At 36.9% G+C, this 24239-nt stretch overlaps 1 protein-coding gene across 1 annotated transcript in view; it reads left to right on the top strand.

The window, feature by feature from the left end:
- MED12L (mediator complex subunit 12L) overlaps window positions 1-24239 on the top strand; it is a 190729-nt gene that overhangs the window by 22881 nt on the left and 143609 nt on the right. The window contains exons 4-10 of the mRNA XM_088132176.1: window positions 466-625; window positions 4609-4778; window positions 7010-7120; window positions 8157-8426; window positions 9219-9368; window positions 11255-11354; window positions 13542-13678. Coding sequence (XP_087988302.1) covers window positions 466-625; window positions 4609-4778; window positions 7010-7120; window positions 8157-8426; window positions 9219-9368; window positions 11255-11354; window positions 13542-13678 — 1098 coding nt within the window. The remainder of the gene's footprint in view (window positions 1-465; window positions 626-4608; window positions 4779-7009; window positions 7121-8156; window positions 8427-9218; window positions 9369-11254; window positions 11355-13541; window positions 13679-24239) is intronic.

Here is a 24239-nt window from a genome sequence, read left to right as displayed (position 1 = left end):
AAGAACTGCCAATGTGACAGAATATAAGTTTTCCAGAAGCAGCATATTATGGCTATGTATTCAGTATTATTTTGAAAAAAAAATGGGGAAATACATTTGATCAGTGAACAAAATATTGATTTTGCTGGCAAGTCTGTTTTTGGCTTGCCAATTTAAGATCAAACAGGCTTTAATGGGCATAATACATAATTTCATATGATCCAGGCTGACCCTATATTATTTGAACATATACATTATTTGTGACATACCAAAGAACAACCACAAAATGTCAGTTCACTTGAGTAATTGATACCTTTCAGTCACTAACTTTTCCTTTTCTAAGTACTCCTATCATTTTTTTTTTCCATGTCCTTCAGTTGTTCCTCGATCTCTATAGTTGTATAAAACTTCTGTAATTTGTCATCTTCAAGTTTTATAGTACTGCAGCTACTTTTAAAAATTCTTCCTCTTCCTCTTCAAACATAGGTCCCAATTCTCAGCAAAAAGGAAGATGTTTTTGCATATTTAGCAAGATACTCTGTGCCACTGTTGCGAGCAGCATGGTTGATAAAAATGACTTGTGCCTACTACTCGGCCATCTCTGAAGCTAAAATCAAGAAACGCCAGGCAGCTGATCCAAATCTTGGTAATCAATGTTGAATGCAATATCTTTGTATTATTAATGCACATTTTTGCACTATTGTGGGGATGTACAAGTGGGGAAGCTTGCTTTCTCCTACATAAGCTACAGTATGTATCAGTGCAGTTCAAACAAACAGAAATCATAAGCTTGTTGCATCAGAAAATGACAAACAAGCTTCCATTTTTAAAAGTTTTTCATTGATCAATGAAAAAAAAAATTGAATATTTAGTACAACAGAAGAATTAAAGCATGATTAATGATCTACAGAGGAAATGTATTAATTGTCCCCTTCCTACCTTAAAGGATAGGCTTGAGCAGATTCTAGACAATTAGGGTGTATCTATTGATGATTTTTGCTTTTTACAGTATGTACATTAATATCATGTTTTCAAGAATGGTAGTTGCTGTCATTTAACTAGAAATTTAGTAACAATATATTCAATTCCCCAAACCGATGATCCCTTTTATTTAAAGTATTGATATTGGTAGATAATACATACCCATCATCATGTTGTTTCCTTTGGGGAAGACATCATTATTCAGAGTGCAGAAAAGGAGTAAAAAAATAAGCCAAATAAATTAAGGGAATGAAGTTAAAAAAAAAAAAAAGGAAGGAAATACAGCTGTAGCTAGTTTAGATTATGTCTCCATATCTTTCTAGCATTGCAAACCATCTTTGGTTCCATCACAGTTTCATACACCGCCTTTCATTCTTTAAACTCTTTGCCTGTTTCTTTTCGAGGATCTCATCAAATCTGTCCAGTCACAGTTTGCTTTGTCTTCTCTTTCCTTTCAATTCATTCACTCTTTTTGCATATATTTCTTTTATAGTTTGATCCTCATTCATTCTCTCTATACAACTAATCTACTTCAATGGATTTCTTTTACAACAGTTACTCACTTTTGTATTCAATCCAGATTTGGTCAGCACCCATTCATTTTTCGGCCTATTTTTTTATGTTTTACCATACACACTTCTTAAGTACCCCATTCTCATTGCATTCAGCTTACTTTTATGTTTCTTCAGGAATACTCAGCTTTCAGTTCCATGTAACAAGCTGGAAAAAGCACACTGTTATACTTGCTGATTTTTGCTTCTTTTGACAAACAGTGATTCCTTGCCACAGACTACATAGCTTCCTACCACCAATTGCACAACTTAAAATTACTCCATCCATTTCTCAATCTTTAATAATCATTCTACCAAGGTAGACAATTTCATCTATTTCTTCTATTTTTTTTTTTTTGCCATTTATGTATAACTTGAATTGACTCTATTTTCTTTATCAAACACAACTTCCCTTGGTCATTGACATATTAATTTTCAAATCTACATACCCCTTTTCATCATATAATCTATTTAACATTCACTGCAGAGCATTTTGAGTGTCAGTCAACAACAAGGCCTTATCTGCATACAAAAATACCTTCACATTAACATCCTCAAACAATGTATCTATACTGTCCCACAATTACTCCTTATATATTTATCCATAAATATATTAAGTTACCAAGGGAACATCATACTTCCTTGTCTTATTCCCTACTCAATGTGAACATTCATTAAGCATTCCATTTATTGTTAGCACACTTTACTTCCATTATATACTGCTCTTACTGCATTCAGCAACCAGTCTTCCAAACTGTATTCCTGTAAAAGATAATTTAAGCCTGTTCACTTTGTCATATGCTTTCTTTAAAACAACAAATATTCAATAAACTGTCTTCTCTGTAAAAACTTTAATTAATGTAGAACATGGCAGCTGTGCTACTAACTAGAGCAACATAAAAACATAAATCTTTGATACTGATGGAGGACCCCATTCTGAAATATCTACTGGCATAATAAATGTTGAAATGATTCTCTTGGTTTATTTCTATAATACCTCTTGCAAGTATAGAGAAACTATGATATCATTGCTCCTCTAAAGAAATGGTAGCTTAAAACCTGTGGGAAAATGTAGGCTGGAAAACAAACTGAATTTTTGGCTTGTAAGAACTGGAAGCAATTTAGGCACCATGACACAATCAACATCTCCGAAGTCTTGCATATAGCCAAGGAGCTCTAAAAGTGGATTCCAAATTGTAACTTTTCATGTGACAGAAGGGCAAAATTAATAACTGTACAACTGGAGACAAATACTTTAAGCATATTTGATTTTAATTAAATTATGCAAATGAAACAAATGTTGGGATTTGTTCTGGCTCTACCCATTATTTTGGGGAGTATGTCCCTGTCAATATACCCCTCAGATGTGTGGCCCTCAGCTAATAAAAGCTGTGCCAAAAAAGCTGAAAAAAAACTTTGTAGAGATCATTTCTGAAGCATTTGCCACTGTGGACATCCTCAGCTCAACTACCATCTTTTAGTTAATAACATCTAGGTTTGAACTCTATGAAATGAAATCAAAACTGGGTATTTAAATGTGAGTATGTCCATGTCATGTATTAGATAACAGGATTATCTCCTATTTAAAATGTGTCTGGGGAGAAAAACTGCAGTTTGGAAAAGATTCAACATTCCTCAGCTGCCTTCTCCTTTTATAGTGCATAATGTGTAGGTGGAAGCTGATTTGAAAAATAAAAAGGACATGCAGATGAGGGGGAGGAGGAGAATTGAAGTCATTTTGTTGGATGGTAGCTATTAGTGAGAGTGGATATTGTTATCTTGGACAGCAAAATGGATTTCTCCACATCTCTTGTCACCTGAGTTCATATCGCTGCAGTTTAAGCAATGACAATGCACAGTGTTAACAGTGAAATAGAATCTTCAAATAATAAACTGCTCAAAGTTGTGTTGGTGTCCTGTTCAGGTAGGCTGAGTTGCTCTCAAAATCCCATGACTTGAATCCAAAGAGCAAACATAAGTCAGTTTGCCTTAACATCATGATAGGAAGGGTTAATAGATCTGGATTGCAAATATCAGGAAAGCCACTAGATGGCAGTGATCCGTATCTTTCTGCTGCCATCAAATGGCTACCTGAGTTTTGCAGCTCAGGTAACAGCTAGAAGATGGTGGAAAGAGAATAGCAACAGAAACCCAAGATAACCCAGAGGTCAATTTCTAAGCAATTCAAAGAGCAGCCAGGGGTCACAGTTCAGCAGTCTAATGAGGAGTTACAGGAGCAGGGTTGCTGAATGTTTCCAAAGGCAAAACGGAATTTGTTTCAGCATTGTATGCCTTTGCCTTAAAGCTCTATCCTTCAGGTCTACTCTGTGCTCAGGAGCAAAGACTGATTCCCAAGCAAATCTGTGTGTGAGGGACATAGATACATGTCCCTTGTAGTTGAACAGTTTCTCACCTTTCAGTCCTTTGGCCATAGATTTTGAGCTATCTGCCTTTGTGATGGTTTAGAATCTCTCCATGGATTCAGCTGTTGAAATGTTGCAAAAGATAAACTTGCTCTGAAGTCTCTATGGTTTGTGTCAGAATCAGATGAGGATCCTCCAGAGTGAGGGAAGAATTAATATTATTTTCAAAGGTAGCTGCCTATTTTAGATTAAGAGTCTGTTTACATAAAGCCTATAGTCAATCCTGGATTTAATTTCCCAAAGTGATATGAATTATTTTCAGTTTATGACTGGACACTACATGGAAATGCTTGAGGACCAATTTTTATTCTCACGTGAATTCTGAAACCTCCTTTATATAGAACTATAATTTATAATTCTCCTTGCTTAAAAAACATAAATATGATCCATGAAAACAAGATGTTTGCTGAATAGACCTTCCTTTAGCAAACTATTAGCTTGCATACTTTGAAAGCATTGCAATAAAATATCGATAAAAAGTAAATACAAATAAAATATCATGCTAAAAGTTATTCGAACTGGATTCTTGTAGATTTCCCACTTTTCACTATTTGGAAGATTATGGTTTTTGACTGTTCAGTTGATTATGAAACAAATTGTGTTGAATTTTCTGGCCAATTTTGTCACTGAAGAAAAAAAGAATCTCAATGCTTACTTAATTTGTGTCTCTATAGAATGGACTCAGATCTCTACCAGGTACCTAAGAGAGCAGTTGGTAAAGATTGCAGAATTTTATCACATGACCACAAGCCAAGGCAAAAACTCTGTAGTTGTGCCTCGTGAGGTGGAACAAGCCCTGAAGCAGTGGGAATATAATGAAAAGCTGGCATTTTATATGTTCCAGGTAACCTTTTTTTGTAATGAACCAGGGTGAAGTTCTGCAAAGCAGTATAATGTGATACTAGTTTGTTTTCAGTTTCCTTGTTCATAATTTGTTTAGTGTCAGTCTATATTAAATTTGTTAAAATATGTTAAATAGTAATTAAAGCAAGTCTTATTTCCAACTAGATAGCCCCTTTGCTGTTACCAGTTGAAATATCCAGGATGAAGAAATGTTGAACTTGAGTTAATTCTAAATAACAGCAGCAGCAGCAACAATAATGTTACAGATTTGCTGTATACTGTATGTCTTGGTCATTGTTTCATGCAACTATCAGAATCACTGTCCCTGACTGTAAATTATTTATATTGCATATCTTTATGTGTGCAGTTTTAAGGAATATCAGGTTATAGTGAAAAAGGTACAAATTAAACATATTTGATGAAGATTTATTAGTCAGCTGATTTGGAATACACAGTTGCAAAGAAACAGCCTTCGTCTTGAATTACAGGTAGTCTACCAATAACGACCATTTGTTCAGTGACCATTCAAAGTTATGTCAGCGCTGAACAAATTGTATTTATGATTGGTCCTTGAAGTTATGGCCATTGCAGTGCCCCTGCGGTCATGTAATCAAAATTTGGGTGCTTGGCAGCCCACTACATTTATGACCACAGGGTGTGCTTCAATTCCCCCTACCTGCCTATCTCCTCCCCCATCTCTGCCCTTTTGGTTGCCTTGCACTCTGCTCTCCCTGCCGCCCTGCCCTCCATCACCCCTGCCACCCCCACCATTCTGCACTCCACCCTGCACCCCCATAGCCCTGCACTCTGCCACCCCTCGCTGACTTGTGAAGGGCCAGGCTGGGCACACTTCAGCAGTGGGAGGAAGAAGATAGACTACTGGAACTGCTCTCACTAAGCGGTGCGGTCACATGAGGTTTCACCTAAGGAGAACATCGCTTAGTGACAGAAATTCCAGTCCCAATTAGGGTTGTTAAGTGAGGACTACCTATAAATTTAAATGCTGTTAACTGGTACTTAATGATATTAAGTACATCAGAAAAAAAAATGGATTGGAGGGAAGTATATGAAAGCTCCAAACATCTGAACCTAGTAATTCTTATCTATTTCAGGGAGGATAATTGTTCCTTTTCCACATTCTTTGAATTTTTTTGTAAGGTTACCTGTATGGCTTATGGGAATTTTGGTGCTTTCAATATGCAGTTGAAGCCTGAAACCAGAAGTTCGGGGAATAATATCAATGCTGTTTATTTTGCTCTTGTGAAATGTGCCCTATTGAAATCAGTAGATTAAAAGGAAACAAAATTTGATGTCTGTAAATTCTGAGACTGCACATTTTTAATGAAAAAGCAAACAAAAACAAATTTGCTTTGTTTCTGCAACAAAATTGCAGAAAAAATATGCCTTGTAGATTTGGAGAAAGATGTACTTCTGTAGATGTAGCCAAGAATTTGTTCCTTCCCCATTCTTCCCCAGAGAAAGAAATGTTGGGCTTCTTTAGCATATATTTACCATATTGTGAATACACATACCGTCTTTTTGCCAAGGAGTCTTTTCCCAAGGAGTCTTTTGCCAAGGGGAGAACAGTTAAAATATACTGTAACTGGTGGTTCTTCATGACAAATTGTAATAGAAGGCTTCTATTCAGAATTTCAAACATTAGTGCATTCCTTCTCCCTACATTTTTTTCCTGCTTCCCATCAGAAGAGGAAGCATTCTCTGCCCATTTAGTATGCCCACTCCGCGGTTAGCTACACTTATCCCCAGAAGTATTTAAAATAATTTTTCAGCGTAAGTAAGAAATGAAAAATCAGACCACAAGAGCATTCTGCTTATCTTAAAACAAAACCAAAAATCTCCGCCTTTTCTGTTTTCTTCCTTGTTCAGCTTAGTTTCATTCATACTTCCACCCAGTTGGGTGTTGTTTTGCTTAAGTCCAGTCTCTCAACATTGCATTTCACTGAAGTAAATCTGCTGGCTTGCTCTGCTGATTCTTGTTTGTGATACTGGATGGTGGTGATGATGATTCTGTACATTTCAGATGTTTAGGTTACTGGTATGGAACTTTTAAACTATTAATTTTAAATTTTGAAATTGTTTTGTAATGTATCAAAAATGTTCAAATGGTTTAAATATCAGTTTTGGGAACATTTATTCTTAATTGGCATCTTGAGCAATTAAGCACTGATGTATTTGGAAATTTCTTTACATATATTTCTAAAATTCATTAAGGAAGGAATGCTTGAAAGACATGAATATTTAACATGGATCCTGGATGTCTTGGAAAAAATAAGACCGGCTGATGACGAACTTTTAAAACTCCTCCTACCGCTAATGCTGCAGGTACAAAGGATAATATAATTTGCTACAGTCCCAAAATGCTCAAACAGGTGATGTTTTCAGAATTCAGAATTTTAGTTAAAATATCTTGTTTATAGTTGGGGTGTAAGGGTCGTTATCAGACAGATAAGTCAAATAACTGTTGTATAAACAACCCAGAGCTGCCAGGTTTCATTTTATCAGATAAAATATCTGCTTGTCTTTGTAGTTAATAACTGTAAGGCTGTGAAAGAAAAACTCAAAGTCTCAAACCCCTAATGTACATGGAGATAATGTTGATTCTGAGCTGAAGGTAGTTTGTTCCACTTTCAATTCACACAGCTACCAGAGGCCTGACAGAGCTAACAATGACCCCAAAGCTGCATTTATCAACAGATCTTGTGAGATTTCAGAATGCTGAAATGTTACGAGACTGTTTGGGTGAAATTTCAAAAATCTGATGAGATTAGGGTCATTAAAAAAAATACTTCTGTCTTCTTGTGCAGAAAATCACGGAGTGACAGAAAAGATTCTAATCCTGATTCTATATTACTTAACATTTTAGGACTATTTTAGAGCTCACACTATAATTTTTGTTTATTTACCACGCTACTGATTTTGGCAGTATCTTGCTTTTTCCCCAGAGGCTTAAGGTTCCCATTCACCCCTTAGCACCTACCAGACCTTTTTTCCCCAAACCAGACAAAATGGACAACATGGAGCCTGCCCGTGGTGGGGATGATCTGGGACAGGAGTGGTGTTAGGAGCTCACATAAAAGGTGCTGGAGGTCCTGTGGCTGCTGGCTGCCATCTCTGATCTAGAGAGATGGGTTTGAAAAGTGGTAATTGGAAAAAAGTATCTGGCAGACTTGATACATGGAGGGGTTTCCTAGTCTGAGGGACAAGAAATCCTTGGAAGGATTTAGGACTTGGATTTGGATGTTTGTGGATGCTAAAGAAGGTAGCAGCAACTGGGTGGGGAGCTTTAGTGTATTCATCAGAATTACATATTTAAAATGAACACTCTGATGATGGTTTTTTCAAAAAAAATATCTTTCAGTATTCTGAAGAGTTTGTTCAGTCAGCCTACCTGTCACGTCGTCTTGCTTATTTCTGTGCCAGACGTGTCTCCTTATTGATTAGTGACAATACTAACCTCATCGCTGCCCACTCGCCTCATATTATTATTGGACCAAATAATCCTCCTCTGGCAGCTCCCAGCTCTTCCACGACTGGTACTATAGTCAATCCTGCACAGCTTGCCTGTTCAGATTTTCTTGCCTGCCCACAGCACCGTCCTCTTGTGTACGGCCTAAGCTGTATGTTGCAGGTAAGTGCATGGCAGAAATGAGCTTCTGAAATAGTGTTTTCACTGTTTAATAAATATTGCATTGTAGATGTAGGTGTGTGTGTTGGGGGGGCAGTTGTGTATGCATTTAAAATATCTCAGATAAGACTGAAATTTAATCAGGAAGAGACTGGAACTAAAACAGTGTTCTTCCTGAGGAACATTTGGGTGGTTATTCCTTACTTTCTAGGATATTTTCTAGAATGGCCATTCTTTTCTGAATGTATAGAACAATCACATAGCTAGAAAATCAGAGTAAAAGCTTTAGGATTATGCCCATATACTGTGTCTTTTTCTGAGGTGGCTTGAAGATAATGGTAGCAAGCATCTGGTTTTGCTTGTTGTTCATTTACTCCAGCAAATTCTCTAGTAAAAGTGGTCTAGAAAAGCAAGTAGAAGCTCCTGTTTTTTGGGGGGTGGGGGTAGGGGTGGGGAAACAGGAAACAGGAAACATTTTTTAATCCATTCTGATGTTTTGCTTCAATTTGAGAATCTGTTTTGTTCAAAGGAGCAAACGTTTAATTTTTAAAAGTTTTTAAGCTTTTGTATTTTGAACTGTAGTGTGTCATACATATTCTTTCTTGAATTGTGTAGGTGTTAAACCAATCTATTTCTTGATAAATTAATGAAAGAGATACAAAGACATTTTGAACAAATCCCATGTACTTTTTAAAAAATAAAGCCAAATAATTTTTACCAAGAATTTGTTTACTGGTTTCTATAAAATTGAATAATCTAATCACATAATTTCAATTCCTGTATTTTCTATTTCAGACTATAACTCTCTGTTGCCCAAGTGCCTTGGTGTGGAATTATTCTACAAATGAAAGTAAAAACATAAACCCTGGTTCACCTCTGGATTTACTTCAAGTTGCTCCATCTAGCTTACCAATGCCAGGAGGAAATTCTGTATTCAATCAGCAGGTAGTTTTGAAGGATGAAGGATCCATTTTGCTGAAAAATTAAATAATTATGTCTTTAAAATTTTTGGCTTTTAAATAATTATGTCTTTTAAATTTTTACATAGCTAGTGGCCATATCTTCAATCACGTGTCACCTTTCCCTGTTTCTTAAGGATCCATATATTTATATAGGAAGGGACTGTATCTGTTTGCTTCATGGGAATGTAGAAATGTAGAAAAAGAGCAGAATAATGGTATTGGAAATGGACTTTCTGGGAATGTTAGAATATTTATATAAAAGAATACCTCATATAAACATGTTTAACTCTTATGGCTGTGACGATACCATTTCACCAATGTTGTGCGTACATCCTGAATCTCAAATGCAATGGAATGGCTCTGATTGGTCATATGGTTCCAGTGTTCCATACAAGTCCTTTGCCCTTTCTAATATTGACAAATATTGTATAAATTTAAATAAAACATAAATACTGCATATAAGCCTCACCATTTATAAGGGGTGGGGTGCATCTTTAATATCAGTGCAGTTGTATTCCTCATTAAAGTGAATGTCAAAATCTTTGAAGACTTCAACCTCTATGTAGTGAATTAAGGCAGTAGTGATATCCTAAAGCTGTTTCCACAAGAAGGACTTATGAAATACCTTTGCTCATTCAATTTTAATGAAGTAGCTCCATGACATCATCATCAAACTGTTGTTTTAGTAGCTTTTATGTAGAGTGGAATATTGAATGATAAGCCAGACATCATACATCTGTACTTTGCCAGATATTTGGGATTAATTTTTTTTTCTGTTGGCCCCATGTTGGCTGTTTTTTTACACAAATTTAACATTTAATTAGAAAACAATCTTTAAAAGAATTATTAACATAGTTTTGCAGCAGATTATGAAGAAGGTATGTCAATTAGCCAATGTAAGTGACTTACATGGGTGTCTCCCCTCATTTTATCTCCACAACAAGAATTGTTTGAGGTAGGTTCAGCTGAGAGAGCGACTGAGCCAAAGTCTGACTGAGGATTTAAACTTGGGTTACCTGCTCTATGTTCAACACATTTACTACTTCTACACTGGCTCCCACATTAAGAGTTAGTTACACTTAGATAAATGTTTAGAGCTCCTAGGACAGCTTACCTCACAAGATGGCTATTATGAGGGTAAATGAGTAGATATAATATACATCTCCTTGAACTCCTAGAGAATAGTCAGGATATAAATGTAATCAATGAACAATATTCATATTAAAATGTTTGAAAAAATATGCAGCCTTTCAAGTCACTGTGTTTTGATTTTGATTTTTACTTTACGTTCTGTTTTCAACAATATTGAAATAATTGCACAATACTGTATATTTTTAAAAGATTTAAAAAACTGATTAAAAACATTGAACAGTTCTATGGCATATTGAGATGATTAGCCCTGCTCTGCCTATGTAAATAATACCATGTCTGTAAGTTTGAGCAGAATGCAGGGCATACATTTTTTTCCCCTGAACTGTTGCAAATGGATTTTGCTTGTTGCTTTACAGCAGAGGAATAATGATGGGTTAACAGGTAGTGTCTTATCTTTCAAATGCTAACAAATGTGATTTGAACTTTCAGGAAGATGAATGTTAAGGTTTTTCAGACAAATAGGCTATTTTGTTGTAAGTTACAAGAATAAATAAGGGGGAGTATATTACTTTCCCATTTCCTGTGATTTGTCTATACCTTATTCATTTATTTTTCAAATGTGTACCCTCATGCTCTGGCCCAGCCAGCAATAGCTTCCTTTTATTATGCATTATGTAATTATGTATTGTGTAATTGTTGCTTTCTAGCTGCAGAGAAATCTGACACAGATTTTAGATTGGGTGTTTCTAGCAACTAACTAGGAACATCTCTTTATAGGTTCGTGCAAAGATTTATGAAGTAGAACAGCAGATCAAACAAAGGGGCCGTGCTGTGGAAGTAAGGTGGTCATTTGATAAGTGCCAAGAATCAACTGCAGGTAGAGACCAAAATGGGTTGCAAAAACCATAAGGCTTTATTGATCTGTGTTTCACTCAGTGAAATTCATTGACTTTTAAAACTAAGTGGTAACTACATCTTACTTACCATTTATTGCTTTTGAGTGTTGGATTAAAGCCCGAATCTAAATATATTGGTATTGTCCATTTGAGTGTGGAAGATGAGCTGGTCTGGAAGGAGTATTTGCAAAAATAGTTGTTGCTACTTTTATGCCAATTTTTCAGATTCCTCAGAAATATTGTCATGGGTTTGAGACAAACTGTATCTAAAGATAAACAATGGTTGCAATAGTAGTAATAGTTGTTGTTATGCATAGTGATATTTCCATGAGTCTGAATATCACACTCTAATGATCTAGGTGTTAATCCCAGTGATTCTAGACCTGAATAATTGGAACCCACACCTGGATGATTAGACTGTGGTATTCATTTAGACAAAAATCATCATCATAATTATCATAATCATCCAAATAAATTTCTTCCCCACTACTTGGCAGGACTTTGCCAAGAGGCAAACAATAATGCCAATTTGTATGGTGCTTCTCAAGAGGTGTCTGCTCCTCACCAACCTTGCTTGAGCTTGGAAGCTAATCTGGGTCTGGTTAGAGACTGTTTCACAGGAAACCTCCAGAGCTATGGGGTAGACTTGGAAGTTGAAAGGAAACATCTCAGAACAAGGCAATGGGAAACACTTCTGTACTATTGCTAAGAGAACTGCATACGTGTGTGCTCACGTGCACACACACACGTGCATTTACTCACCAGGATTTGAACTTCACTTGAGGCCATCTTTTTTCCTTCATTTGGGATGGGGGCTTGCTTTAAAAGTGATAATTAGAAGTGGCCATTTTTGCTTGTCCACGTATCGAAACATCAGTGAAAAAAGCTGCCTGCCTTCTCAGAAGGAAAAATTGTGAGCATCTGGCCTGGCCTCTTTTTTTAAAAAATTCTGCTTATTTTGTCATATTTTGGAATTTTTGTTGGAACACTACGCCCAGATTATTTTTGGAAGGATTTTTTTGATGTGAATAGAAAGCTGGATTTACTTTTGTAGCCCTGAGGTCCTAAGAACCATGGCTTGTCCCTAAGGAAAAAAGGAGAAAGAAGTCTGGGAATGTATCCGTTTATCTTTCTTTTCCTTCCTTTGAAAAGCTCTCCTCTGGTAAGCAGACCAACTTTTTGAAGGATACATTTTGTTCTATTGTTCCAGTATTTTTGTGCATTTTCCCAAGAGACTTCTGTTCCACTTTTCAGAGTCAAGTCTCATTCGTACACTACTCTCACATATAACTGGAAACAGCAGAAATCTTTGGGAGACCACATTCTAGTTGTACAAACTCTTCCATTTAAGTGTGTCCAGAGAAAATGTATTTTCTGCAATCCGCTGATAAGTTTTTATCCCTTGAACTGAACAGGCACTCATGCTCAAAAATTTATTTCATAAATGCCATTTAAAGTTTTCTGAAAGTTTGTGCAAGATAATATTCAGTTAACGCTCTTAGGGTTCTTAAGGTTTCTATGCTATAGCAGCTTCCCCAAATGTGGTACCTTCCAGTGTCTTAGATTCCAAATCCCATTATTTATCCATGCTGGCTGGGAGTTATAGGAACTGTAGCCCAAGAAATATGGTGAGCACTGGTTGGAGAAGCTTAGCTTATAGATTCAGTTAAGTTCCTAATAAGTTTATCATCTGCAATAATGCTAGCTTTATAGCTATCAACACATTTCAAACCCTTGTCATCTCTGTAGCAGTTAATGAAGAAATAGGGAACACTTAGGACAGGCAGAGAGAGGGAGAGAGAGAGATAGGTTGGCGATGAAAGGAAGAAGGCACAATCTAGAAAAAAGTATGTGGAGTGGAGATCCATCAAACAACACACAGATAGGATCCTCTAGACAAAGAAGTAATCTATCACTTTAAAAATGATAGAAGATTTTTTAAAAAGTTAGGATTCAAGCAGCAGGAACCAGAATAAAGTTTTGGAAAAGAGGAAGGCTCTAATCAAAGCTGTAAAATCGGTTCAAATTCCTCTTTAAGTATTAAAATCTGAAAGCCCTATTGTAGGAACATTGCACAGATACCAATTTTCTTTCAACCAATTGTAATAATTTTGATGTCACAGACTGAATGTACCATCATTTTTTTTCTCTTTTTTCCTTTCATCCAGGGGTTACTATCAGCCGTGTTTTGCACACACTGGAGGTTTTGGATAGACACTGCTTTGATCGTTCAGATTCTAGCAACTCAATGGAATGCCTTTATAACAAGATTTTCTGGGGAAACCATAATAAGGATAACCAGGAGGTATTTGCATTATCTCTATTCATTTTTTCCCCAGTGTTTAGCCATTAGGTTCTTTTCCAATATATTTGCTGAAAGTTTGGTTTTTAAATTGCGACTCTATGGGCATAAGGTCATTTGCAAAGTTTCGGTTAAGGTCTGAGGCAGCTTCTCAGTGTTGTGCCACTTCATTTAAGTTATGGGCTGTGATTCCAGCTTGCCTAGAAACCACATTTTTGATCTGGTAGTTGTGTTCTGAAATGTCAAATGAGCAGCTGTGCATATTAAAACACAATAAAAGTGTATTTACATTTTTCCAGAAGTGCTTTGATTCTAGCTGCTCTGTCCCATTCTCTTAGCATTCAGAATAAATTTTGTGATGCTGATTTATTGCTGAAATCAAACATTTATATAAACAACACTACAAACCATTTCCATAAAGCTACAAAGGGGTATATTGTTATTTTCACATTCAGGTGAACACTGAAATGACAAGATTGAATATTGAATTGAATACTTTCCAGTCTTTTCAGTATTTGGATTTGATTGTATTTATATAGCATATTTTGATTAAAGGACATTTCTGGTTAGTTTTGATACAAACAAGACCAACAGTACCATCTTCTTATTTTATCCACAGTAAGTCCCATTGAGTTCAACAAGGCTTACTACCTGGCGAGTAGATGTAGGATGTACTTCTGAGAAACGTGCATTTGATTGCCAATGGCAGATTTGCTCCCAGTAGAAATAGGAGGTCCAAATACAGGATTTATCTTGGAAACACAGAATAAGGATGTTAATTTCTTCCTATAGGCAGCAGCATAATAGTTTGGAAAAAAACTAAGCAAGATCAGAACTGATTATTACTGTGCCTGCCCTGTGAAACAGCATTCCCCCAGAGATCTGTTGCCCCAACCCTGTGGCCTTTTGCAAGGCGTTAAATGTACAGGCATTTGGGCCAGGTGAGCCCCACTGGCTAGTTGTTTAGTTATTGCTTCAGTGATTGTACTAGAATGCTTTTATTTTTTTTACCCCAAGGATATGATATAGCATGGCGCACATGTAACTGTGTTATTTATTTATTTTTTAAATTTTAACTTTGGTACTCCACATAAAGTCACGAGATGGGCAACTATATAAGTTGTATGTATGTATGAATAAATAAATGAATAGATATTGGATGGGAGACTTCCAGGAAATCCCAAGGTTGAAAGCTAGACCAGAAAGTAAAACTGATAGTCCTCTGTGGTGGAATGTATCTACAAACGTGAGGGTGATGTGGTGGATTTCAGCAGAGAGCAAGGCTATCAGGAAGGAGGGGTGCATTCCAGGAAGGGAAGGGTGACAAAAGACAACACAGTCCGGAGGTGCAACGTAGGAAATATAAGAGGTTCAGGATAGCCACTTTCTAGAATCTCCCAGGGTGTATCCACTAGTTGCAGTAGTATAGATTTAGTCTGGCAAGGTTCTGTCTACATGGTATAAGCAAATAAAGGAACTGAACTCAACTGGACTGTTTCACTGTTGTTCTTGGGCTGGGCCTGACATCCTCAGAAGATAAGCTCAACTCTTTACATTTATTAATGAATGTTATTTGTATTTTGAAATGTTCACACCAAGTGGAAAAATTGCTCAAAAGCCTAATAATTGTGTATTAATACTGATGCATGTTTACAGTTCAACATTCCTAACTTGTGTTGTGCAACTAACTTGATAACAGTGGGAGAAACAAAAAAGTTGACGGTATGTTAGTTTCTTCTAGGATTATTGAAGAACTTGAAGTTTTTGTATATTTATTAGTATAAGTAGATATACCAAAATTCCTCAATATAATATTTACTGCAGAAGTTCATTTAAACTTATTCATGAGTTGATATAACTGATGTTATCAAAGAAAAGTGAAAAAGAACGCTGTTCTGTAGAACAATTAACCAAGTAAATCATCAGGCATTATAGGCTGCAGTCCCTAGTTGTTTTGCCATGTACATTTCCCTCAATCTTGGCAGAATTGCATGTAAGATCAGGATGAAGGTCGCATGACTTCATAGCTTGCTGATCCCCCCACCCAACCTATACTATTACACCATTCTCATATGCTGAAGCAAATAGGAAATAATTGGTTTCTCTTCTATGTTCTCCCAAACTGCTGTTCTCCTGTATTTTCTGGCTTTCATCTGTCATACCAAATTGTTTCTTAACTTAACTGATTTGTGGACCTTACTAAAAATCTATATATTCATTTAATGCCTTTAGCTTGCTGCTGACAGAACAAATGCTGTATTTGTGTATGTGCTGATGTTGGCTCCTGCGGCTGCAGCTGGACATGTTGCCAACTCTTCTCAGCTGCAGAGGAAATAACATTTTTAGAAAGTTTTGAGAAAATGTTCCAGAATACATAGTCAAAAAACTGTTGTTTTTTGGGGTGGGGAGTGAAAGTGTAAGCTGGAAAATCTCATGTTTTCCATGAACTCTATGAGAGCCTTAATTTTATCTAGCAGCTTTCTTCTGTCTCTAAGTATGACAAGTTAAAATACTGATATTATAATTTTGTTGTAATGATCCCTAAACCAAAGTTCAGTTAACCATGGTTTATTGAATAAGACACAATTAGCTTGGTATGATGTATATACCTAAAATTTGAAAGATTGCAACTGAACCACTAGATGGCAGTTTATTTCTTTATCAAAAAAGCACAAAATTTACAGCATGTTATCTGCAGATATCTGCACCATGTTAGAAAGACATGAATATCTTTCATGCATGTTCTTTTTCAAAATATCTTTCATGCATGTTCTTTTTCAATTTTTTTTGTGCTTCCCCCCCCTCCCCCAGCGAGTTATTGGTTATGATTGAATTCTCATTCAGTTTGATAGGATAGATAAGCAAATGAATTTGGAGCCTCTTGTGAAATTATTGTCGTATACAACTACAAAAGCAGTTAAATTATTTAGTTTGAAACATTGACAAAATGTAGTAATAGGCTACAAAAACATCTAAGTGAGTAAATCGATTAAAAATAAAAGCTAGTGTTTGCTGATGCAAGTTAAAATGTTAATTTAGGAATATAATTTTACTATACAGTATTTAGTTTTCTGTATCATGGAGAAAATCTATCTATGGGGTCACTAAGAGTCGACACTGACTCGATGGCACGTAATCAGTCAAGTTTTCTATGATGAAAGTTGTGGTATGCTTTATAGTTTTTGTAAATCAAGCCTTTTATCATAAGCTTTGCAAACAAAATCTCTGTTGGATTATTTTAGTTTGTTAAAGGTGTATTTTCAACTTTATTAATTATATAATATTTTAAAAATAATCCAGAACTCTTCAAGAACACATCAGGACAAAGCCAAGTGCTTCAGGGCAATATTTATGACTTGGAGCATAAACATCGTCCTAAGCATAAGTTGTGGCCTTTTCATTTCATGTTGTGGGAGAATAACTTTTGGAAGTTTTATGAAGTAACTTTTTAACCTTTTGAGTAAAAAAAGAAAAGAGGGAGGGAACTTATTCACAATAACCTTTATCCCTTCTGCCTGCTGAGGATTTACGTAGAACAAGCCTTTAAAGTTTTCTAGTGAAGTCCTTAGTAAAAATATCTGATTTTGCACTGAATCATCCATGAGTAGCAAAAGTTCAGTTCAGTCAAAATCTGTTTCATTTAGCCTCTCAAAGCCATTTTTTATGTTCTCTTGAACTCTACTTTTTAGTACTATCCTTTAATGTTACCTTTCATCTCAATTTGTGGGGAAGATGCCCAGACATCTACTTGCAGAAAGTTGTATGTGTTATTGGTGAGTAAGATTCATACCGAAGGTCTGGTTTCACAGAGAACATCCTGTTATCAGGTATCTTTCTCCTTACCCAAAAACTTCTTATTATGGGAAGGTAGTTCCAAAAGCTGTCTTTTGTTGTTGAGAAAGGAGCTGATCATAAACATTTGGATACTTGGGAATTGCTTATTTCCCACTGGCTTGCTAATCTTTGTTATTCGTGGTGTTTGATATCAATTCATGCAAGGAACCTATATGTTAAGCACTCTTCAGCCTCAGCCAGAAGACTAATTTACATACCACTCCTAAACAAGTTGAGGTGGAAGAAAGATTCACGTCATATATCTTGTTGTCAACTGCTCTGAGATTTTTAGAAAAGCTAAGACAGAAATCTAAGTCAAAATGAAACATATTCTTAAAAATAAATCCACCTTTTACTTTTGCCCATTGGACTCTTGCTCATTTGGGAATTAGATAAGAAAACTGCATATGCTGCCAGGAAAATTGTTGGGCAGGATGCCTGCCCCACATCCTTTTCCCACAAGATCTGTGGTGGAAGACAAGTAGAGTATTTTTATTAACAGTTTTTTTTAATAAGAAAAGCTGAACTTAATGAGGAATAATAATGGCCTATTTATTGTCTTTCCACTACTGTACAGTCATATTCCTAAGAACCACAAACAATTAAATGGAGAAAATGCAATCCAGTCATTAATAGAGATCAAAGGGACACATCTGCAGACAGGGAAAATATGCAGCAGAGCAAGTTATATCTGTCATTGCTTGCCCACTGCAATTCATTCTTAGGCTTCTATCCTAGATACCATTGTTTCCTTGATACTTTTCTTGTTGAGGGTATCCCTCCCACAACTGTAAAAAACTGAGAGTTTAAAAATGGAAAATATTGATTAGAGTGACAATTTTAATTCTAGTGTTAAATTTACTTGAGGCCAGATCACACACAAAGACAGCTGCAAGTTGTCATTAACAATAGCGTAACATTCCATCTGCTCATAATAGATTGTCACTATATAGCTGTGGAAGTCTTGCTTTGGCTGATAATCTAAAGCCGTGGTTCTCAGCCTTAGCAACTTTAAGATGAGTGGACTTCAACTCCCAGAAGTTGAGTGGACTTCAACTCCCAACTCCATGGCTGGCTGGGGAATTCGGGGAGTTGAAATTCACTCATCTGAAAGATGCTAAGATTGAGAAACACTGATCTAAAGGGTGGCAGTTTGGGGAAGATTCTGGATAACAGAAGTTGAAAGGACCATTTATACTATTGAGTCCAGCCTCCTGCTCAGTGCAAAGATCCATATTAAAGCATCCTAGACAGGTGGTTGTCCAACACCCACACTTAAATACATCCAGTGAAAAGGAATCCACCACTTCTTTGGATAACAGTTTCCATTGCTGAATTGTTCTTACTATTAGATAGTTGTTTTCTGACATACAATTGGTAGGTATCTATTATTTCTCGATAGATGGATGGATGGATGGATGGATGGATGGATAGATAGATAGATAGATAGATAGATAGATAGATAGATAGATAGATATTTGGTAACTTAGATCCATTATTCCATGTTTTGAACTTTGGAACAACAGAGAATATGTCTTAGGATCTTGATCTCTATCCAATTTGATGAGTTACTATTAATGAGTGTTCTTTTCAGACCAGTTAAGCATCCATTCAATTTTATGCCACCTGGCTCACACTCTACTAGCTTGCTAATTAGAATACTGAGGTACTTCATCACATGTTTTGCTGGAATCAAAATATATTATGTAAACAACTTTCCTACAATGTAGTAAGGAAAGTACCTGATCCAAACCAGAGATAAAGTTGATTTGGCAAAACTTGTTCATGGCAAGTTTGTGCTGACTTCTGCTACTTAACTGCATTGTTTTCAAGCGCTGATTTTTGGTAATTACTACATTGCATTATTTTCACAGAAACTTAACCTAGAATAAAAAATTTAAATAATACGGCAGTTCAGTATTGTAACAGATGTGTGGAGTAGGTAATGGTTCAGATTCCTTTTGGAGGGAATTGTATCATCTTATATCGTGGGGACACTGCACAATCTATATTTTGTTTCTGGGATTTTTTTTTTTTTTTGAGCTAATAAATAGAAATTCTGAGAGCAGAAAATTTAAAAATATTTTATTCCCTTAAAAGCCACCTGGGAGTTCACATCACAGCAACTCATGTTAGTGGTCATTGTAGGAGGAGAGTCGTCTTAGTTTATGGTATCTCCAGATCAAAAGGAATCTGGTAGCAGGTGTGGGTCTTCCGGGCTGTGTGGCCGTGTTCTGGAAGTTTTGTTTCCTAACGTTTCGCCAGCACCTGTGACCGGCATCTTCAGAGTGCAGGAGCACAGACAGGAGCAGTTCTCTCTGTGCTCAGCCCGGAAGACCCACACCAGCCATCATATGCCGGCCGTGAAAGCCTTCGATAATACAACCTGGTAGCACTTTCCCCAGATAACAAATGTTATTAAAAGGCATAATCTTTTGTGATTTTAATAATTTTAATATATTTTATTAGTTGGAAAAAGTGCTACCAGATTCTTTCTGGTTTCATATTAGTTGAAAACACCTCCCTGACTAAGTGGTCTGAATATTGGTTCAGTACTAAAATAGCATATCAAATGATTTCAGTGGTTATTCCATTCATTCATTCTATTAAATCCTCTCCAAAGGCTGACCACTATTTAGTCCTATTACATTTTAGTGACTGCACAGACTTAGCTGTTAACATCCTGTTTTCATATATTTGAATGTGGGTTTGTTTATTTATTAGTTTATCCAAGTGAACAGAATTAAAATAGAATAAAAACAATAACAAACATTATAAAAATTAAAATACAGGCAGCCAAGAAACAACAACCCTAACACAAGCAAGAAGTGGGTCAGAACCAGGTCTTTAGGGCCTTACGAAAGGCCAGTAGGATTGGGGCCCTCCTGACCTCTGGAAGGAGAATGTTCCACAAGCTGTGCATTATGGCAGAAAAGGCACATCTTCTAGGCCCCACCAACCAGCATTCTTTGGCTGATGGGACCTAAAGCATGCCCATCCTGCCTGACTGGATCAGACAGGTAGAAACAAATGGGGAGAGATGGTCTCTTAGGTAACCCAGTCCGAAGCCCTTTAAAGTTGACAACCAGCACCTGGGCTAAAGATGACGCCAGAAGCACGCTGGCAACCATTGCAGCTCATGGAGTAGTGTTATTACATGTGCCAAGTTACCGGCATCATTTACTACCCGTGCTGTCTCATTCTGCACCGGTTGAAGCTTCAACATGCTTTTCAAGGGCAGCCCCATGTAGAGTGTGTTGCAGTAATCCAGACAAGAGGTCACAAGAGCATGAGTGACAGTGAGCAGGGCCTACCAGTTTAGGAATGGATGCAACTGGTTTGCTGATAAAGATTTGGTTAGCTGGTACAGAATGTGGCTACATGGGCAATTATGTATGCCCCTAAGATGGTGCACATTACATCTTTGTTCTGTGAGCTCATTGGTTGCCAGTTGGCTTCTATGTGCAGTTCAAGGTGCTGGTTTTTGACCTTTAAAGCCCTACATGGAATGGGACCAGGTTATTTGAAGGACCACCTCTTCCCAGTTACATCTATCCATCCATCCATCAGGTTGAGCAGGAGGGGTATGCTGCAGATCCCATCTACTAAAGAGTTATGTCTGGCGAGACCCAGGTGGCATGCCTTTTCTGCTGTGGCCCCTGCCCTGTGGAACAACATATCCCCTGAAGTGAGATTGGCCCCACCCCTACTTGCTTTCCAGATAGCCCTCGAGATGTGGTTTTTCCATCAATCTTGGGGGTCTCATGGTGAGCTGGCAAGATAGTTGGGTGATGTTAAGTTTGTTAAAATGGTTGTCTCTTCTGCTATCTTGAGTTTTTATCTTATTGTTTTTCTGTTTTTACTTAGTGTTTTATGATATTTATTGTTTTTATATATTGTATGCCACCCAGAGTCACATTTTGTGAGATGGGCAGCTATATAATTTGTTAAATAAATAAATTTGTTAAATAAATAAATTTGAAGGGGCGCAAAGGCCCACCTAGCCATGGCTGCCACCTGCCCCAGGAAGATCCCCAGATTATGCACCACATCTGTCTGAGGCAGTGCTATCACATCCAAGACCAACAATGGAAGATTCCTGACACCAGAAACCACTCATATTACCAAACACCCAATGCCACTTGGGCCGAAGCCTATTGTGCCCTATCCAGGGCCCCACAGCCTCCAAGCAATGGGACACGACATCCATGGCGACCTGGGTTGGAGATATAAAGCTGGGTATCGTCAGTAAATTGGTGATACCTCATCCCAAACTGTCAGATGACCTCATCCAGTGGCCTCATGTAGATGTTATACAGGAAGGAAGAAAGGACCAAGCCCTGCAACACCCCACAAAGTAGGAGCTGCAGACTGGACCTTTCCCTCTATCAACACTGACTGGAACTGGCCCAGGAGGAAGAAGAAGAACCAACACAACACCATGCCACCCACCCCCAACTCCCAGAGCTAGTCCAGAAGGATACCATGATTGATGGTATCGAAAACTGCTGACAGGTTAAAAAGAGCAAGTACGGAGCATTAATTGAGGCATATCATCAGGATTTGTGCAACATGTTTAACTAGGTCATCTAAAGGTTGACTGGTTGCATTTGTACTGTTGCTAACTTGGTTACTATTAACTTTGGATATTTTTTATGGCTTAATATACTGCGCAAACAGAGCCTGATTATTGTATAGTATGAGAAATGAATGTAGACAGTGTGTTAAGTGTGTTGCACAAATACAGCCACTAGGTGGTTTAGAAGGTACAACTGCAGAATGCTGTGGCATGTTTACTGCATGTTTCTTCCTGTGCTTGCAGAATAGTTTATTTCTGTTGAAGGAAGTAGATTTTTTCCCTATCTCTTTCTAAGGGAATAAGATTGTTTTATAAGGAATTTGCAAGGAGCTGCAATGGATTACCTTCCGTCCCTGTAGCTTTTTTTCCTTTTCAATGACAGCGCATACACGTTGGATTTCTCATCTGCTTCCTTTCACTTTCTCCCAGAAAGCAAACGGCAACACAGGAGAGGGAGCAGATATTATGACGCAGGGCACATCTGGAGAATCTCATCTCCTCAATTTGCTTTGCAAAGGGAGGAATTTCTGTTCTCTCCATTGAATTCTCTACAGTTCACACGGCTTTGAAGTCACCCTCTTTACTTCTGAATGCATAAGCTTCACTTTACAAAGCCGTGTTTTCAGAAGCCATCTTCTATATACAAATCAAGCTGGTTTTTACATTATGCAAAGAATGTTTTGCTGATTCTGCCATGGCCTGCTAATGTTTGCTTAACAGTGGCATGGATGAGGGCTATTGTTGAAGCATCCACAGTATAAATAATCTCTTATTGTATTAGATAAGTGAATATTTTTTTGTTGGTTAAAGATATCTCTTTGCCCATGTTATTTTCCTGGCTATCTGATCACCAACTACTCTAGCTATTTATTTATTTATTTTTAATCCTCTAATGCAGTGTTGTCCAAACTTGGCCACTTTAAGATGAGTGGACTTCAACTCCCAGAATTCCCCAGCCAGCATGGCTGGCTGGGGAATTCTGGGAGTTGAAGTCCACTCATCTTAAAGTGGCCAAGTTTGGACAACACTGCTCTAATGGATTTTATTGTATGCCTTAGTTCTCACTTAAGGATGAATTGTGTTTCATATCTTTAATCAGAGTTTAGCCAAATATGGCCATAGTTCCTGATCTCTTTTACCATTGGCTATATCAGCTATGGCTGATCTAGGTGTTTAATAGTATTTCTGGTTTAATAGAAGAAGTTGTCAGTTTATTGATATATTTTTCAGCTGCAAAGTGTTTCTTGCTTTAGCATATCTGTGGTGGGTGATACTTCAGGAGAAGGCCTCAATAACACAATCTTAACCTCTTCCTGTCACAAGAGGTGGTTTGCTGATAAAGATTTAGTTAGTGTAGGAAGAAGATAGGTTGTAAAAGTGTTTTAATCATTTTACAACAGAATATTATTTATCATACTCTAAATGATAAATTGGAAAGTTGTCTGTGTATCAGAAGACAGTATTACAAATATCTAGAATGAAATTAGATTTTGAGAAAGTTCAGAAATAGCAAGGAAAATCCAAATAGTTGATTTTGCTGAAAGTTGTATGGGAAATTTGGACTTAACTAAAAATTAAAATACTAGGATTTCCAGCTGTAAACACTGTGATTTCCTGTTGTAAATAATGAGCAGCAAAAAAATATTACAGAACTGAACAACAAAAATAATTCTGGGGATACTTTGTAACATATGAAGCTGCAGCTACTGAAATTTACTTTAATGCCTGAGAAAACTCTCTGGATTCTTGTGTTCTTTTCAACTTACTAAAGATATTAAGTTAATAAAGAGCAGGAAAATTGATAACACACATCTTACTAATAATCAGCAATACATATTTAGTTTATTTGTAGAGTTTACTATATAATCAGAGCCAGGATTTTTTTTTTTAATGTAGGATGGGGAAAGAATCTCCAACATTGCCTGTTGGCCTGCTTACCTCAGTGGCCATGTTCTACCTTCAGCAAGCAGACCTTCATATATTAAGTGCCCAAGTTCTAATGGCTTAAGCTAATTTCACTTTTTTGTATGTTTCCATAGAATTGAGAAGTTGAATAGGCAACTTTTCTGCTTTAAGCATAATTGAGTCATTTAGAAATAGCAGCTTGTCCTTTTTCAATTTCATGCAACATGTATATTTTAGGCCATAAAA

Source organism: Python bivittatus, unplaced genomic scaffold (genome assembly GCF_059951505.1).
Source record: "Python bivittatus isolate LINGU-HERP-01145 unplaced genomic scaffold, Pbiv_v1 ctg000980_np1212, whole genome shotgun sequence".
NCBI lineage: Eukaryota > Metazoa > Chordata > Lepidosauria > Squamata > Pythonidae > Python > Python bivittatus.
Note: the sequence above shows the minus strand (reverse complement) of the source record. Positions and strands in the feature narration are given on the sequence as shown.